The following is a 20,457-nucleotide window of genomic DNA, read 5'->3' as shown; positions in this document are numbered from 1 at the left end:
TTTATTTGTGTTTATGATATTAATACTATACTGATAAGAAATAAGCAAGAAATTATTTGGGAACCAATGATGCACATGTACATAAATCTAGATGTTATCCGCGACTTCGTTCACATGGAATTTAACTTTATTTTTATTGAAATAAATAATTTTTCTAAAATAAAAGTGCTTAAATTACTCCTTATAACTTTTGCTATGTGCGAGTGGCTACCAAACGACTGGGAGAAGGGGATTACTAGTAATGGGAACTAGTAACCGCCATTGCTAGCAATGTCCCATGGTAGGTCGACTTCCACGCGGTTTTTCCTAGAAACCATCGTGATGAATTTCTAGTGAATTTTCACTATGGGCTAACTGACATGACCTCGTGGTCATCTTATTATCCTCTACTGGTGCCCCGTCAGCGTAAACAATTAGAACAGGCGGGTGCACCATTTCATTATAATCCCATAAAAAATAAATACCAGTCAGCTATTCCTACTTGAATTATATCGCTCGGGCTATGGGACCGCGAGGCATTCGCCCAAAACATTAGCACAACGCTAGATTTACCGTTTTTTTAATGCATGAGGTCAGGTCAGTTAGCCCATAGTGACACATTCACCAAGAATTTATCACGATGATTTCCAGGGGGAACCGCGTGGAGGTCAACCTGACATGGTACATTGCTAACTATATGATCATCAATCCACATTATTAACAATCCTAAATCTACCTAGATCTACCGTTTGCTCTGCGATATCGTAAGAGTTGTAGGGATATAGTATGAACTAGCGAAATTAACAAAAAAATATATACAAAATCTATCACAATACTTCTAAGGAATAATTATACAAATTTAAACATAGAATAGAAGTAATTTATTAAAATAAACTTACATTAAAGCACTTTTTCATACTAATCACATTTTTTTAATCTACCGCTTCGGAAAGCTGTCTCATCACAAGAAGAACGAGCAAGAAACTTGCGTGTTGCACTTTTAAATAATTTTATTGTTACTTGACATTTTAAGTTGATCTGTGTGAATAAACTACCAACATATAACATGTTTTAATTACTCAGGAGTATCTTAGTGATAAACTCTTTACTGATGCAAATACAAAATTAATTGCAGAGAGAGATAATCGTAGTTTCGGTCCATGTTATAGTGGGCATGTGAAATGATTACCACGAAGTCTTGGCCATCTCAGCTAGAATAAGTCTTAGTATAGCATAATACTTACTAGATGGCGCTATAAGTAATAAATTCAGTTCAAATTATTTCCTATGCAGATCCAATAGATGGCACTGTACAAAATGTAAAACGCGATATAAAGTTGCTTTCGCATCTTGTTACCTACGTGGCTCGGAATATTGCTCGTCAGCTTGTTTGCCATTCAATAATTATTGAATGATAATTATATAAACTTTTTGGAACTCGGTATTGCACTGGGTTTTATTAAATTCGATGATTATTTGATTAAATAAATTTAACAATGGTATTAAAAATGCTTTTGTTTTACGCAACCTACACTACAGGGTTAGTTTTAACCAACCCTGTACTGTAGGGTCAATAAGAGAACAATAAAAATAACAAATGAATTTATAAAGTAATTATAAAACTGTATACAGTTTATAATTACTTATTTACATATTTTTATAAAAAATATGCTTATATATTAACATTATATTAAGACGTTAAGAAACAGTTTTTACCCATTTCAACTTGAAAATTGCGTAGAAGGAGGATATCGCATATTTATGGTTTGTATATAATAATTTTTTTTTTTTAAATACTTGTAAAAATATTTTAAATCAATAAAACTGACATTACACCTTATTTTTTTTAATTGTTAAACATTATGCTGTGTTATTGAAAATTATTTAAATGGCTCAACAATTCGAATCTATCTATGTATATTGTTATCTCTTTTTATTTCTTAAAAATAATATATCTCTAATTAAATAATTATGTATTTTATTTTTAGAATTAAACGTTTAATGCAAATGGCTCGTAAAAAACAAACTACCTGATTTTCTTAGCTTGAATAATAATTATATTATGTTGTAAGTAATTCCATTTTGTACATTGTTTAATCAATATATTTCCGTTCAATTATAGAAAAGAAATAAAAATAATCTTTATTCAAATATATCATAAACACTTTCCAATAGTCCTATTTTTTATTCTATTCTGATTTGGAAATGAGTTAATTACTCATAGCACGGGGGTTCACTGGAAGCATGGCGGTCGACCAGACATCGTAAATTGTTAGCAATTTCCCTACTACTACTGTTCCCTATTACCTATTACTATGTAATATTATATTATCTGTGCTATTACTAACAATCCTTTCAGCCCTGTGTGAAAGACTAACAAACATCTATCCATCCACGCACGCTCAAACTTCCGCTTTATAAAAGCGGATGTAGGTATATTAGCACAGATAATAATAAGGCTGGGTAATGTGGCCTATTTATGACTGCTACTCCAGTCAATGATACAACGATTTCATTCCAAGAATTATCACGAGAGACGGCCGCGGCGCGACGGTAGGCTCAATTCTACCACGTTAAACATTGAAAACGTACAGACCAAGATGTGGGAATATCAAATTTAATACTGCGATCTCCATTTGACTAAGGAGGGAACGGAATTGTTAGTAATGTACTAACTACACATGGTTAACCTTCACGGTTCTCTCTGAAAACCATCATGATAAATTCCTGGTGAATTTGTTAGGATGTGCTAACTGATCTCATGTTCATCATATCATCCTTTACTAAAGCCCAACCTAGCCGGCGTAAACCGTTAGCGCAGATGGGTGTACCATACCATTATAATCTATTAAAAAATACTTCTGACTACCACATATAGGATTATAGTCGCGACGGTATGTTGTATGTACGTGTTGAGTTCGTAGTCTAGTACCTAGAAACTTCAGAAATTTGTGGCCGATTTAAATATGCATCGATAAGTATTAATGTACCTACATAGCTTACTATGTCATTATTATGATGTGCATGTGAATTTTGTGAGATTTTTTTAGTGTGTAACTTGGTACTATGAGCTGTATCAGGATTATATTTATGTATCAAATAAAATTGCAGAGGCAACGTATATGTAATTTAATTTTCTAAGAGACCACAGATTAACAACTATCAGTTGCGCGCGCAGCTTCATATGCGCGCTGCCTATGCAATGTGTTTATATGAATAATACGTGATTAAAAAAAACGCTACGAACGACGAATCTGAAACCTTAGAGATCGAATAAAAAATTCAAAACAGTTTAAATTGTCATGAAACACATAAATTTAAAGATTTTTTTGCTGAACCGTATACTACTATTTATAAGATTTTATTATTGACATTTGACACAATCACACGATTGTTGCTGTCAATGTCAAACAAAAATTTGTTTACTGGACCGCGCTCATATAACCTAACAAATTGTTTATTTTTCAACTTAATATTTATTATGAAAATCTAGTTTTTATTCTGTAAAATGTTTCAGTCAGCGATTAAACGAATTATTACAACATATAATTATAAGACTCTTAGGATGATAATGCCGTTACAAGTTAAACAAATACATCTAACGTCAGGTGAAAAAAAGTTTCATGAATTTTCTTTTAATTGTGCTGTTTTGAGGCAATAATTACGTATTTTACAGGTTTATGGCATGGAGAATATGAGTGGCAGGATCCCAAATCAGAAGACGAAATGTAAGTAATTTTTACGTAAATTCTTTCATATATCTTTTTGAAACTTTTTATTTTATATAAGTTTAAACTATCAGATAACTTATCTAAATAGAAACCCACTGCCATAAACTTTGTATATTATATTGTTTTATTTTTAAATTTGTATATTTGATATGTAAACAAATGTAACCTCTATTTTGCAGAGTAAATGTTGTGTACATAGATAAAGATGGCAAAAAGACGAATGTTAGAGGCAAAGTCGGAGACAATATTCTATATTTAGCTCATAGATACGGTATAGAAATGGAAGGTAATGAAGTCAAGATGTGTTATTAAATATTTTTTCATAAAATCCAACATATAATGTATTTACAAGACTAATTTAATTTGTACATGAATTGAATTGAATAGAAAATTATTTATTGAAATAAACTTAAGCACTTTTGAATAGTCATAGTTGCCTTTTTTATTATCTTCCACTCATTCAGAAAGCTGTCTCAATAATTTTTACTGTTATTGTGTATTTAAAGTATTATATTTGTAACTAGCTGTTCCCGTGACTTAATCCTTATAACATCAGCTACCTGCCAATAAAAGTCCCGTCAAAATTGGTCCAGCCATTACAGGAACAAACAAACAGACAGACCAGAATTGTAAAAAAAATTATATTGTGTATGTACCATATTTATATTCATATGCATGTAGTAAAAAACGGTTAATTCAATATTACAAACAGACATTCCAACTTTATTTATATGTATAGATTACACTATTAACCCAACAAATAAATAATTTTCAGGTGCCTGCGAGGCATCATTGGCATGTACAACCTGTCATGTGTATGTAAATCATGATTACCTTGACAAGTTACCACCATCTGAGGAAAAGGAGGATGATCTATTAGATATGGCGCCATTTTTAAAAGAAAATTCTAGATTAGGTAAATGATATTATGTTCAATTTCATTATAATTGTTATTGTATACCTAATAAGTGAAAGATTTAGAAACTAGGAAATAAGTTTTAAATTTTAACATTAGACACATTTGTTTTATATTGGCAATTGTATAAAATTTCATGTGTTAGTAACATTAGAAAGATTTATGAAACAAACAATTTTGGTTTTGTGTATGCTTGCCAGCCACCCTTTAGACCTAAGAACTATGAAACTAAAACCTACAACTAAACAATTGATAGAAACATTTTTTTTTATGAATGCATATGTAATATACATATCACACAGCCAGATCAAACAATCATACAAATATTTGTATTACTTTAGAAATCGAACCTACAACCATTGGAAAGAAGGTGGTGTGCTATTCCATTAGACTACCAATGATCAAATTAGCAGATTTCTTATCAATGTATCTTGTGAATACAAAGACTAATATTGTAATTTTTTTTATTAGGATTTTAAATAAATGTATATAATATAATGTACTCAAATCGTAAATGTTTTTTATTCCAGGTTGTCAAATAGTGCTTACAAAAGAACTAGAGGGCATAGAGCTAACTTTACCAAAGGCAACTCGTAACTTCTATGTAGATGGACACAAGCCTACACCACACTAAGAACAAAGTTATCTGTTGTTCTAATTTAAGTGTTGATTTTGTTTCACGTTAGATCCCATAACAACTATTAGTCTTGCATAGTTTGCAAACTAACTAGTCCGGAAGAATGATCCTAATTGTTTCAATTGAAGGTTTTGGGCTATTGGCCGGTGTTAAGACTTGTAGCACTGACCACACATAGATCTGCTCACCCTTTTTCAGAGTTCACTAGGACCAGTCAGGAACAAGAATTGAAGGATATTCTTAGGAGTGATGGTTTTTATCACCTCAGGATATAGTGTATACTTTCCAAAGGATATCTCTTAATGACTAAGTTCATGTATTTGTGAGTCTTCAGTTTCTAAGTTCATTTTAAACATACACCTGTTGAGAAATTGTAGTTTTTTTCGTATTATACTTGAGGAACAGTGTATTTTGAGCCCAAAAAAAGGAACATTTTGTAGTCTAGTTGCAAGATTAGGAACTCTGTAATAGGTATGTGTCTGAGATATTGTAGTTTTTTCCTTATGTGTTATAAGGAAAAAACTACAATAAGGAACAAATAGTGTATTTTAGCCTAAAAGAAGAAACACTTGTAAGTCTAGTTGCAAGATTATGAACTCTGTAATAGGTATGTAGATCTAACTACAATTACAGTAGTTGTAGTCAGTGGTGGATTAAACCAGACTGGGTGCTGTAGTTAATACCTTAAATAAACAATGGTATTGTTTTAGTTTTTTTAAAACAACAAAATCTTTTATTCTGTTTAGACTATCTACAAACTAAAGTTTTTTTAATACTGCTTATTGGTAATCTGTTTATTTTTTAACAATAATCCAATCTGATTTTCTTTTTAAATTATATTGTATTGTGTCCGTTCAATTAATGAGTTTCATCCAATAAATCGGCTCTTAGGCACTGTTTGGGAATTTTTACACTAAAAAACATTACTAAAATAACTTTTTGTTGTATTATGTAGAGAAAATAGTGAGTATGCAGGATCTATTATTGCACGGGTCCATAGCATTGACTATTAGGGTCATCCGGCACTGATTGCAGTTAGGATCTGAAGTCACTGGAACTTATTACTTTATTTATATTCTTTATTGTATGACATACAGAAAATAATAGATATATATGAACTGATATAAAAGACAATCTTATGGCTAAGCTCAGACTCTTCCAGACCACCTTTGGTACAGTAATGATAAGAAAAGAATGAGTGATCTGTGATATATTGGCATATTGCATATGAGATGAGGTGATAATCAAAACCAAAAGACTACAGTTGTATCAAACAACAGGTACATAAGGGCCATGATAAATTCTAGAAGATGCTAGAATGAAGCCAGGGTACAGAAAATTTAAAGTGCATTAGAATAAACTCCATAGACAAAATGATAATGGTGATAATGTCAATATTGGTAATGAACAGCTGTTCTAATATACATATATATTACATACTATGTAAGGAAATGAAGGAAAAGTAGGTATATATAAAATACAGTTGGCATATACTTTTTTCCCTCCACAATTAAATAACTGACCTGGAAATATAAATATGGACTCCCTATAAATTTGTAAAATAACATTAGTTTTTCAGTATTTATTAAAGTCTCATACTCCAATCTGTAACCCTAACTTCCTTTCCTATTTATTTTCAATTGTTCACCTTCAGATTTTTTTAAAAATATGTTCACCTTATTTGACATAGCGGATTTTTGTGATATGCTTCTTGAGTGATTCTCCACTGTAAGCTATGAGCTATTTTGTATTTCCGTGGCACAAACATGCAAGTTTACTAATATTCTATTGCATTCTGTAATTTATACAGCTTATATTAGTCTAACAAATCAAAATAAAGTATCTATAAACTGTTATAACAGATTTAATGATATAAAATCTGAGTGTATCTGCGAATATTTTATGTAAATAGTTGTTTATATTTTAAGGATTACAAATTAGATTATAGATAGCAATAAAACACTTTATTGTATATTAATATACAGTAAGTATTTCATTTATTACCCTACAATAATGGAATTAATGTAATTTTTGTTCTTATAGTAGAAACTAGCTGTGTCCCCATGAATTTTATAGCCTATGTGATGCAATATTATTGCAAAGTTTCATCAATTAATTTAGGCATCGGTTTGATTAAATATTACTGAAACTACAGATATAGCTTATACATCAGAATAACTCATATAACTATAATTTTCACGGGGAAACTGCGGGCTAGCTAGCTAGCTGAGGAATGATAAAAATTCACAGGCCACCTGATGGTAATTGATAACAGAATCATATATGCAACGTGACTCACGTTGTTACTTTCGCTTTGCTATTCCATAGGACTAAAATATGGTTTTCTACCCTGTAACTTCACTTCCATATCTCACCCTTTGAACTAAAACAGCATAGAGTCAGCCGGCAAGGTTAGAAAAGCTTTTCGGCTATCGGTATCCACGTAGTAACTATACTATAACTATACTATACTATAGTTAAAGTACGCCCTTTATTACCTATATGAACTGAAAAAACACACTAATTTTGTCTTAAAGATCAGATATTTTCGATACTTCGTTATCCGTAAGTATATTAAACTACTCTTTTTGTAACTTTCAATTCCTAAATTTTGTTTAATTTATACATTTGTCCCTCAAAGAGTTCCGTTCAAAATGTTCGTTACATATTACTTTTAATTCCACATCGCAATCGTTAGACATTTTAATAAAATTTAATAATAAATGTATTAAGACGATCTAAAAAAAAGTCAACAATAAACAAATCAGCTGATTTTGTGACAATTGACAGTCAAATGACATTTTAGTTCATTCACCCGTTGTTCCGTTCCGTTTACAAGGATTCAAAGAAAAATAATTATAGAGTCTAAGATTTACTCAGGACGATACAGATATTATAGAGAGTGTCAGAAAAATATCAATTAATAAATTGTAATTTGCTACATTCTATGTAATTGTAATAATATAAAAAATAATTAATCATATTTGTATCTGTGGTTTTACATCGCCCCGCCTCCGCCCGCGCGTCTACTCACTCATTCACGGCTTGTTTCTTTTTCATTCGTTCAATCAGTCTGCTCGCGACCGTCGTCGAAAGTGGTATACTAGTTTTGTACTCCGCGAAACGCGTTTCGGTGTGATTTGTGTTTTGTTTTGTGGTGCACGATGGCTTACAACGGTAGTGGTGGCAAGAGACTGTGTACTACGACCGATATCGACGTTGAAAGGGTGAGTTCAACAATATATATTGCAACCATCGAAACATTGAACAGACCTAGACCCGACGAAAATGGCCGTGTTTTTGTCCAATTCCTTTACGTGTTTCGCATCAAATTCGCGAAATATCCATCTAATCTTTACTGTGACTATGTTAGAAGTAATATTAAAGGTTTCTGAGTATAAATAATAGTCGCTCGGCAGGTATGTTGTCATTTCCACGTTTCGATGTTATTTTTGTTAATTTTGAGGTTACATTTTGTTGACATGCGAATAAATTTTTATACTCGGTACCGTTAGCTTTTTAAACGGTATAATTGTGTGCTTTTTCTATATTTTTTAGTTGCCATAGCGTGTGCTTTCCAAAATAGTTTTCTGTCTGTCTGGGCAGACGCTGTCAATTATCGTGATTGACTGACGTCCCTCGGTTGTGTATACGCGGGAAATACCAATGTTTTCAGGTCGCGAACAATATCTGCTCGATTATAACCTGAAGTATTATTATTATTGTACTTTCCACTTACCGGTAAAGTGATTCTAAATTTTACACGTCCAAATTATTAATTTTCTTATCAGATTAAAGACGAATGTTTTTATGACTATTTTTGTTTTAAAAAAATGCAATATACCACAGATAAGCATTAAGTATTTGTCCATAGTTGTTCTCTATGATAAATATTGAAGGAAAAAATAAGGCACAAAATGCCAATTTCCATAAATAAAAAATAAAAAAAAGTACTTTATTATTATCAGATATAATTTAATTGCAGTGTATCTATTATATTGGAAAAATAATCATATGATATAAGTTTTTTCGCTGGGCTAACACAGAGTATGGTAAATTTCTATCTGTGTTATGACAATATACCTAATTATGCCTATAAAAAAACTGATAACTTTAGCCATTTCTCTTATAAAAAGATACATTATATTTACCTGAATATTGGAATATTTCAGTAAATTATTAATAGTTAAAGTATACATATTATTCTTTATTTAATGTGTATTAATAATATTTTTTAAATGACATCTATGGGAACCCATTAGTTCCACTTAATGTAGTTTTACTGATATATTTAAAAATATAAAACTCTGCTCTTTGACATTATCTACAGCTGTTGCTACTAATTTTGATCAAAGCATTACGGAGACAATTCCAAACAAATTTAGTACTCATTATAAACTTTAGACGTACAATGGTGTTTTTTTTTTAATTCAGTGGAAGGCAAAGACATTAAATTGTCTGTGGACAGTGAAGACATGATTAATTTAAAGGTTAATGGGGTAGAAATTAATTTGCTTTATGGTTGACATGTGTCTTTGTAAGTGATTTGTTTTACAACATGTTAATTCTAAACTTCCAAGCTGTATTCTTTGATGATAGTTCGAATTTAATAATAAAGTTTTCTTCTAATTGAAACTTGACTTTTATTGTTTTAGGTTTATAATACTTTTATGAGGGATAACTACATTGCAAGTCTTCGGTTTGTTGAGTATGCATGTGTTGTACAGGCATATTAATGTTATACTTGTTATTACACTTGGAACCTAATATAGTTAAGTATAAAGTTAAAAGTTTGTTCAACTTATAAAAAGCAGACTAATATATCTTTACTCTTCCTCACCAGTTACACTATATGCTATAGAGTATGTGTAAAGTGGCTCAAAAATCTTACATTAATAAATACTTTTTAATATTGTAGCACAGTATTATAGGTATATATTGGTTTAGGTTAGTGCAGAAAGATATTTTATCTTCGCATATCTGAACAAAAAGTTCAGATATGCTGATTCTGATTCTTTTCTTTCTTTTTTTTCTTTCTTTAATGAGACTTGCCATCCATGGGTTCATCATGCGGGTGCCGAGTCCGTCGTGTGGCAGAAAGGAAAACTTCGAGCGAGGACTCGTGACCCGGGTGTAGGTTTAATGGTTTTTGGCGACGTATTCAAATCTCACCTTCATCGCTCGTGTTTTTCTGGCAGGACTCCGCTAATGCAGCTTTAGTGTAAAACGTTCTAGTGTAAAACTTATTGCAGTTCACGACAGGCCAAGATCTTTCAGGAGATTGTACAGAAATACCTCTCGTTCCCACTTCGACCGCATATCAATTAACCATAAAGTAATTTGTCGTTAATTCGATTAATATTTCGTACTCAAATGCAATTTAAATCGTGTAAATAAGCACATAGTGTAGATGCAGCTGTGTTATGTTTGCATTCATCTTGTGGTCACGATTCAGCAATTATTCCTGAATGCTAGACGTTATGTCTGTTGCAATTGTGGTTCATGTGACACTCGACTTGGCCACATTTCCAGGATGGCGTATTAGAGAACAATATGGCGTTTACACAGGGTTGCTATCAAATTGCGAGTATATTTAATAGAATTAGGTGTTACTTTATTCTTTTGTTTAATTCCGCTACAATTAACTTGTGTGAGATCACAAATATTCTGTGTCGAAACTTGACTACCGTTACGACCTTCTCTAATGGCGATCAAATTCCGACGATTATATATAGCCTGTTACACAAGGATAATGCAACATCCTAAAGGTGAAATATTTTTGAAATCGATCCAACAGTTTTTAAGTTTATTCGTAACAAACATACAAAATTACGAATCTTTGCTATTTATAATATTGCTGTAGATAATTCAGCAAATAGGCCTTAACACAATAACCGGGTTGATGCAAACAATTCTAAAAATCGCACGGTTTGTAAACGCGCGTCAAAGTAAGACAAATTCGGTGTAATCCAGAAATGGCAGCCCTACATAACCTATATTTACACTAACCTATATTCTCTATAGAAGCAGGTAATGCTGTTACAAGTCCATCAGCATACGGTTACATCTGTGGTTAATTCTCGTGAATTCAACATGTCGGTCCGGGGGGGAAGGGCATTGTTAGTAATGTGGACTGATGATCCCATTGCTAGCAATGTACCATGTCAGGTCACCTCCACGCGGTTCCCCCTGGAAACCATCGTGATAAATTCCTGCTGAATTTGTCACGATAGTCTAACTGACCTGACTTCATCCTCATCGATTTATCCCTAAAAACCACATATATACCATATTTTTGAGCAGTAATGAGTGAGAAAGCGAGCGTTAAATAAGCGGTTAAAATGTCCTATATGAATAAATGATTTTTGAATTTATTAGATAGTAATAAATATTAATTTAATTTCACTTGTGCCCTGCCAGCGTATATCATTAGCGCTAACGAGTTCACCATTCAGATTTGTTTTAGACCTCTTAAAAGTTTATAGGGTAAGGTACTACACCTTTAGTATAGTATGAATTCTAGTTAGACATATTTTTTATGCCACAGATTATATAGGGTCATCATTTCCCGCCAACTCGCCACCTAGTAGCACTCCTGTATTTCCGCTTTCATTGATTTAAGTTTTTAGGGTAAGGTAAGTATTACAGCTTTAGTATAGTATGAATTCTAGTTAGACTTATTTTTGTGCCACAGATTAGATAAGGCCACTGATATTTCCCGTCAACTCGCGACTCAGTAGCAGTCCTGTATTCCCGCCATTATTGATTTAAGTTTTTGGGGTAAGGTACTACAGCTTTAGTATAGTATGAATTCTAGTTAGACTTATTTTTGTGCCACAGATTAGATAAGGCCACTGATATTTCCCGTCAACTCGCGACTCAGTAGCAGTCCTGTATTCCCGCCATTATTGATTTAAGTTTTTGGGGTAAGGTACTACAGCTTTAGTATAGTATGAATTCTAGTTAGACTTATTTTTGTGCCACAGATTAGATAATGCAACTGATATTTCCCGCCAATTCGCGACTCAGTAGCAGTCCTGTATTCCCGCCTTTATTGATTCAAGTTTTTATTTAGACTTATTTTTTGTGCCACAGATTCGATATGGCCACCGATATTTCCCGCCAACTGGCGACCAATTCGCACTCCTGTATTCCCGCTTTTATCGATTAAATTTTTTTGGGGTAAGGTTTAGTATAGTGTGAATTCTAATTAGACTTATTTTTTGTGCCAAAGTTTAGATAAGACCGCTCGTATTTCCCGCCAACTCGCGACCCAGTAGCACGCCTGTATTCCCGTCATTATTGATTTATGAAACTTTGTGTTAATACTATTCATAACATGAGAATAATATTAGTTAGTAGTATTCTCACCTCATGAATAACATTGTTAGTTAGTCCGAGCACGCATTGTTGATTGTTGTAAACCAGAGACTATATTTCTTTTTTTTTTATTCTGTCACTTAAAATAGGCAATGAACATAGGCGATTCTGCTTAGTCTTAGTAGTAGTGCTTGTAATGATTAGACCAATAATATCTTAACTATAATATGTTTAAAAAAATCTGAAATATAAAATTAACAGACAGACAAACTCGCTATTTGCGATTCTGTTTTGTCTTCTTGACTCAGAATCCTTAAAATAACAATGAAAAGTATTTTTTTTGTAATTGTCGCCTATATACATAAACAATATCACCCTTTATGCATTGTCAATTTGGAGGACTAAGGTACCATGCATGTACAGCTTTCAAAGCAAGATAATTGGCGGCTAAAATTATTATAGTAAAGTAAAACCCACGGAGACGAAAAATTTGAGATAGACTGCTTTTAATTATTTATACCCTTCAGATTTGTCAGGCCAGTATGGCCAGACAAACGTGACCACTCGTTGTCTATGGGTGCGTCGGTGTCGTAAAACTTCCATATATAGTCAAGGGTATATTAAGATTTCTTATGGGTTAACAACGCGGACTTGACACCACGGGTTTTTCAGGCGTCCATAGGCTACGGTAACCGTTTACCGTCAGATGGACCGTATCCTTGTTTGCCACCATCGTAGTATAAAAAAATATGCTGACATATCAGTTACAATTTTATGACTGTAATATCTGTGGCCGTATCCACAGCATCTAAGCAATTCATCGGATCTGTAATTAGCAGTGCAATTTAATTTCAATTCCCCGTCCAGATGTGCGCATCAATTTGTGGTGGAACTTGGTGGAGCCATCTGTTACCGTAATGAATGTTATTTCAACTTACTTGTTTTCGCTCGCAATCTTAGGTGGATATCCAAAGGTTCTTGTTCAAATGGAACTGTCGTTATAAATTTAAAAAGGGTGGTTGCAAACTTGGGAATCTCTTTTATATAAGAGCGTACTGGCCTAGTAATTTACTACCCTGAAGAGGTGAGGTCAAATCTGGATGGCACCAGAAAAACTGTTATATTTCTGATTGATTGTTCGGTGCATAAAAGAATGGTTGGATGGACTGTGAAAGATGATATGGTAAGAAAGGGAGTAAGTAACGAGATGATTGTGGACAGGGATGAATGAAGAGAAAAACATATTACTCCGACCCCAAATAAATGGAATAAAGAAGACGCAGAAGTAGATGTTCGTGTAGGAAACGACGATGCTAAACCAAAAATTATCTTAAAGGTAGGCTCGTTGAATTTAAATATACTGACTAAATTGTAGGCTGTTAAATGTTGCGTTCTCCAATATCGACTGTTGACAATACCTCTAACTATCTACCCCATCTGGTATGACAGTGCTTACGATTGTTTTTGTTTTCTAATAATCTTTTGGAACAGACCGGTTCTGATAGTCATATACTTACTACTATTACTCAGGGGGAAAGTGGATTCTTAGTAATTTGAACTGTTGACCCCATTGCTAGCAATCATGTCAAGTTATCCCTGGAAACTATCATGACAAATTCTTGGAGATTTGTCAAGATGAGCTAAGTCACTTGACTTCTTGCTCATGTTATCATGGTCCACTGGTGCCCCGCTAGCGTTAATCGTTAGCGCAGACTGGAGCATCATTCTATTATCATCCATAAACAAACTACGTCTACTCTAGTACTAATTCTGCTTTAAATACTAGTTCAGATTTAATGACTTGATTGCTCCGTTTCGCAGCACTTTATACTGTTTAATTATACACTAGCTATATTTTAATTACATACTTCGTGTTCAATGAAAGACTAAATGACATTGTTATCTATCGATGTATCTATTCGAGTAAATAAAATTGAGGTATCTGTATGTAATTTTAAATTAACAGCCTTCCACTAAATGTATATGAAAGTATATACGGTGCATACGTAAATAAAAATCTGTCTGTCTGGATTTCACTTCTGAATTTCTCTCGCAGATGGCTAATGTTATAAGACGTAACTTAAACTAGCTAGCTTTAGAAATATTATTTATTTTAATAAATAAGTTAAATTCTACGTAAGTGAAGACGCAAGTACGAGCTGGTTTAAAATAAACATATCCATGTCTATTACATACATCATAACTAAATTTTCCTCTATAATATTATCACTTTGTATTACTTGGTCTTTTAAAAAGTATGTCTCATGATTTCTCATTAACCGACCTCCAGTTGCTGGTAATCGATGTAGAATTTCCTTTGTTCAAGTTTCTAGCATCAAGATATCTAGAGTTTGACCCACAAACCCATTTGTTGATACCCGAGGTTATTTCCGTCGAACCCGAGCAAAAATCATAGATAGGTTATAGGTAGCTGGAAATAGATGTTCTAACTTGTCTAACGGCACGTTATTGTATTGTGAATATTTAATAATGTCTGTCTCTGGAGTCTGTATGTCTTTGGAGATCTCTTGTTTATTCATTGGATTATTTTCGTATTTAGGTTCCGCACTTTCCATCTATTGTATAGTAGGGCACTGTGTTAAGAAGATAGACTATTGACGGCAAATATCTGACGGCCTCGGTGGTATAGCGGTTTAGCACACCGCCCTACATGGTCGCGTGCTCCATTCCTCGCACGTTGCAAACATTTGTATTCATGAGTATGATTGTTTGTAGACCAATACAAAATGAGGTGTTTTCTATGTATATCATGTATGTATTTATAAAAAATGTATTTATATACTTAAATACATTTCTGTTAGTTGTATAATACATATAACACCAAGCTCAGCTTAGCGCTGGAGTAGATGACGCTGTTTGATTTGTCCTATGTTATCATTATTAATACAAAAGGCAGTCATCGCTGTAAGAAATCTTTTACAGCATCCTGTGAATATGAATCGGTCAGAGGAATAATGTCTACATCATCAAAATCATCATTTCAGCCAGGAAGACGTCCAATGATAAACAAAGGCCTCTCCCAAAATTCTCCACGACGATCGGTCCTGCACTGCCTCGTATAACGTCTTGCTCCTCTGGAATGCAGCGCATGAGGACTATCACAAACATCGCGTAATGATGTGATCTCCGTGTTGTTATTGACGTATATAGATGACGGTTGATAAGTACTTACCATCAGGTGGCCGTCAGCGTGTCTGGCGTTCCAATTACAAAAAAAAAAATCATAATAGCGTAAACATGTCCCCAATAAAAACAATTGGCTTTTGTACTCAGCTAAGATATGTGTTCAGATGTATTTGGGAAAAGGCCAAGCAATAACTAGCGATTAGTGAAACTCTTAGGCTACTCCTCGGGAGAGATATGCGAGACAGATGATCGGTGAATCAGGAGCATTCTAATTTCTGACGCGTTACGTTGTAGCGTACACAAAGTATATATCTTTTATCACGTACGTAGATCATTTAATTTAAAAAGTTTGAATATATTTTTTGAACTTTAAACGAATATGTTTTGAGCGATGATTCAACTTGCAGACGAAATGACATATTGACTTCTTGAATAACATAAAAAAATGGACCAGTTGAGTTTTTTGCCAGTCGTTCTCAACTGAAATATCTAGCGGAATTGGACGGATAGAGGTAGTGATAAAAATATGATTTAGGGTCGACAATGCGCACGTGACACCTCTGGTGTTTCAGGCGTCATAGGCTTCGGTAACCGTTTACAATCAGATTGGCCGTATGCTTTATTGTTACCTATATAGCATAAAAAAACTTGTTAAATGGCTGTAGGTATCCTTGAGTGAATAATTACACTTTGATTTTGACTGACACCTATCCAAGAAGGGCCATCAAACTGTAACAGAAGTAGGTATATGTGATGGCCCTAATATTGTTATTGTCTAGTGAAATAATTATTACTATTAGGTAAGACGACACAAGTGAATCTCGTCATAGCGGTCGTCTTCAGGGATGTCAACCGTAGGAAGACTATAGAGATTTTTGGCTTTCAGTATCACGACTTTTCATCCTTGTCGTACAAGATTTTGACCTACAAATAACGGTCAAAATTCTATGACGTAAACAGGTTGGAGAGCCAAATTGAGCGGGATATGGATTTTGTCAAATTGATTTTTGGTCTTAACACATTATGATTTGTACGAGGTATATATATTTTTCCCTTGTGTCATTTAAAATTACTTATTTTAAACGGGTACTAATATTCTTCGAACGTGTCTACTACCTTATAAGTGGCAATACGCTTATAAGTGGCAATCCTCGGAACGGGTACAAATACTTGCCCCGCTCATAATGTGTTAAGGTTGGCAACCCTGGTCATCTGTCAAAACGCTGGAGACCGATCAACTGACATTTCCGAATGATTCACTCGCACACCATGCCAAGAGGGCGTGGTTCTTGTACTACGAGCCAGAGGATCCCGTCATCCCATTGGTCAGTAATAATGTTTAAACATCAGTTACGCCCTTTCGTCGGTTGTGCGTTGCGTAGAGCATTTTGGAAATTGTTGGGATGCTCGAGCTATGAGTGAGCTTGCTGACCGGGGAGTTCCGATGGTGATTACACTCTTATTTTCGTCTGTTGGCAACAATGACCACACATGTTTCCTGATATTTTATTGTGTAAGACTTAATTGCTTTGTAATTAATTACAATTAAAAATATTTTGTTTATATATATATAAGTAATTGTAATTTGTTGACAAACCCCATAAAAGGGTTTACACGAAAAAGTGACCTCAACTATCTGTTTGTATATTTGAATTAAAGAACTTAAAATATCATCACGGGTAGATTAGTCTTTGATAATGTTTAACGTCAGTTTATTCCCTTTCGTCGTTTGTGCGTTCCGTAGGGCATTTTGGAAAATGCTGAGATGTTCAAGCATGACCGGGAAGTTCCGATAGTCTTATTTCATCTGTTGGCAAGAAGGACAGCACTTGTTTACTGATATTTTATTATATAAGACTTAATTGCTTTGTAATTCATTATAATTACAAATATTCTGTTTATATTATTAATTGTATTGCACTGTAATTTGTTGACAACTCTCATAAAAGGGTTTACACGAAAAGTAGTATCAACCGTCTTTTTTTTTTGAGAAATGATAATGGAACAGTGCCTTTGACTGCGCTAACGGTATACGCTGACGGGGCACCAGTGAAGGATGATAAGGTGACTATGAGGTCAGGTTAGCCCATCGTGACAAATTCTCCAGGAATTTAACATGACGGTTTCCAGGAGGAATGGCGTGGAGGTCAACCTAACATGGTACATTGCTAGCAATGGGGTTATTAATCCACATTATTAACAACAACTGTCTGTTTGTCTACACGGTAATGTAGCCTTACACAGCAAGCTGGAGCTGCAGTTTAGAATCACAGCTTACAAAGCAAGCTTACTTCTGCTTTAAGGCAGAAATACGCAGAATTTACAAAATGTATCTCGGATATTTAGTCCAATGTTCAAAAGAATCTTTTATCGTATCTAAAACACAACAATTAGGTTATTAAACTTCACAGAATATGTCCTTCAGTTGATAAACAACTGATAGGATGAATCATCAACATCGAAACATTACTGTGAAAATGAAAATACACATATTATTACAAATGTAATTATCGTAAGTTTACAAACGAGTTTGGATGATATGCAAAATCTGTGAACGGCTTTTGGGGTTTCGGCTGTGGTCAGGTGCTTAGACCTGTAGCACTGCGATCTACATAGATCTATTGTGCTAGCCCTTTTTCTGAGTTTGCTGCCTAGACCTTTCGGGAATAAGAATTGAAGGATATTCTTAGGTTTGTGTCTCCTCAGGATAGAGCGTACTTTCCAAAGGAGATATTTCGTTTATACATGGATGGGTTATAACCACATAGGATGTGTAGTGTCGTTTCGTCTTAAGCTTGGCAACACATGCAGATTTTTGTTAAGCACAATCCTAAGTGTGCCACGTGTTTATTCAGCTTGCAGTGCAAAACGGCTTACACATGACTCTTTATACTTTTGGCGGCCTCGGTCTTGCCGATTAGCGCGCCTTACTTCTGATGATCGCGTGTTCGATTTCTCGCACGATGCAAAAGTTTGTATTAATGAGTATTTTTGTGTGTTTGATAATGTATAATGATACCCCTTCCCTAACAGCTAATTAGGCACTGGTGGAGGATGATATATATCTATACATATAAATAAAATTGGAGTGTCTGTTTGTAATATAGAAATAACCGTTTCTTACTACATGCATGTGAATATAAATACGGTACATACACCAAAATAACATTTTTTACAATTTTTGTCTGTCTGTTTGTTCCGGTTAATCTCCGAAATGTTTGGACCGATTTTGACGAGACTTTTTGGCAGGTAGCTGATGTAATACGGAGTAACTTAGGCTATTTTTATTTTAAAAAATAACGTTAAATTCCACGCGGACGAAGTTGCGGGTACAGCTACTATATAATATAATCCGGACTGAAGCACGATTGTTTTCATGGGGAATCCCGTGGAGGTCAAATTCAAATTCAAAATATCTTTATTCATGTAGCTCTATTACAGACTTATGATGGGATTGTCATCGTCACATTTTGTGTACAAAGATCCCAAAAAAAATCTGCCGTCAGTTCGGAATGATTAGAAATGAAATGAAATGATATTTATTCAGTAGAAAAAAAAAACTAAAACACACATTAAAAAACAAAAAAAAAGAATGACAAACAGTGCGACAATTACAAAAAAAAAAAAGAAAAAAAAAACAGTACACAAATTTCGTGTATGCGCGTGTGCGTGTATGTGTATGTCTGTCGAAGCATCTACTGAATAGGTCCGTGCTCAGCATATCGAGATGAGAAGAACTGACAAGATACTCAGCTTTGAGGACGACCAGTTATGGTATATTGCTAGCTATGCGGTCACTATTCCCCATTACGATCAATCTCCTTTCCCTGTTGAATTTGAAAGGTACACTATGAGTGATATGGACTATGTATTCTATGAATATGTACAAAACTTACAAAGTTTAGTTGATGTTTATAAGCTAACAGAAAAAGTTGTGGCTTTGCTTCGAGTGCCAATACAGGGCAGTTAACTATTGAGTAAGTCGATTGGTTACTCCAATCCAGTTGTATTTCTACGTTCGTTTAAATTAAACAACTCCATAAAATACATTAGTGCAGGAATGCACTATCTATACATCTTTGTACAGTATCTACAGTTGTATATTTATTGCGACCTATTCAGTTATTTATAATATGGACTTCTCGATTGACGACTTAATTTTTCTGAAGCAATAACATTGATTGATGTTTGTTTATTTAATCTACGCATAAATCTTGCTAGTTTGTATCATCTCAAGGCACCAAATGAATGTATTTAACTGTAATTAACCCAAATTATATCGGTGTACATGATGAATTCACCAGATAACTGAAACATCAAAGCAACTAATTGATTTTAATAGTTTATGGATGATGTCAAATTGAATTACTTGGTGTAACTCATATTTGAATCATTGTTAATAATGGGTTTTAAATGTAATAATAGTTTTAAAGTAAAGACGAAAGACGACTGCATGCAACTGAAATGCGAATGTTGAGGTGGATGTGTGGTGTGATAAGAATGGATAAGATAAAGAATGAATACATCAGAGGAAGTATGAAAGTGGCACCGGTGTCGGAGAGGTTGAAGAGTCGTCTATCGTGGTATGGACATGTAATGAAGATAATATTTTAAGAAAGGTGTTACATATGAATGTGGATGGTTTTTAGTGTATGATAATGGAATGATGCACCCGCCCGCGCTAACGGTTTACGCTGGCGGGGCTATCGTGGAGGATGATGGATGAA

The 20,457-nt window shown here is 33.8% G+C and overlaps 2 protein-coding genes across 2 annotated transcripts in view; both read left to right on the top strand.

The window, feature by feature from the left end:
* The first annotated feature begins 3,410 nt into the window (after positions 1-3,410).
* On the top strand, positions 3,411-5,621 carry LOC131855483 (adrenodoxin-like protein 1, mitochondrial). Its single transcript, XM_059206760.1, has 5 exons — positions 3,411-3,587; positions 3,656-3,707; positions 3,890-3,996; positions 4,486-4,626; positions 5,157-5,621. The coding sequence occupies exons 1-5, from the start codon at positions 3,488-3,490 to the stop codon at positions 5,258-5,260; spliced, it is 504 nt and encodes a 167-aa protein (XP_059062743.1). The 5' UTR covers positions 3,411-3,487; the 3' UTR covers positions 5,261-5,621.
* Positions 5,622-8,347: 2,726 nt separating this feature from the next.
* LOC131855473 (heterogeneous nuclear ribonucleoprotein L) overlaps positions 8,348-20,457 on the top strand; it is a 528,919-nt gene continuing 516,809 nt past the window's right edge. Inside the window, exon 1 of the mRNA XM_059206751.1 lies at positions 8,348-8,490. Coding sequence (XP_059062734.1) covers positions 8,428-8,490 — 63 coding nt within the window. The 5' untranslated portion in view covers positions 8,348-8,427. The remainder of the gene's footprint in view (positions 8,491-20,457) is intronic.

The sequence above is a fragment of the Achroia grisella genome, unplaced genomic scaffold (assembly GCF_030625045.1).
Source record: "Achroia grisella isolate CSIRO2021 unplaced genomic scaffold, CSIRO_AGI_Agris_v1 utg1433, whole genome shotgun sequence".
NCBI lineage: Eukaryota > Metazoa > Arthropoda > Insecta > Lepidoptera > Pyralidae > Achroia > Achroia grisella.
Note: the sequence above shows the minus strand (reverse complement) of the source record. Positions and strands in the feature narration are given on the sequence as shown.

Excerpts from the sequence above, each read along its gene's own strand:
- LOC131855483 (XM_059206760.1), top strand. The coding sequence starts at position 3,488 with ATGTTTCAGTCAGCGATTAAACGAATTATTACAACATATAATTATAAG. Across the intron at positions 3,997-4,485 it reads ATACGGTATAGAAATGGAAG|GTGCCTGCGAGGCATCATTG; the intron begins GTAATGAAGTCA and ends AATAATTTTCAG. Across the intron at positions 4,627-5,156 it reads AAAAGAAAATTCTAGATTAG|GTTGTCAAATAGTGCTTACA; the intron begins GTAAATGATATT and ends TTTTTATTCCAG.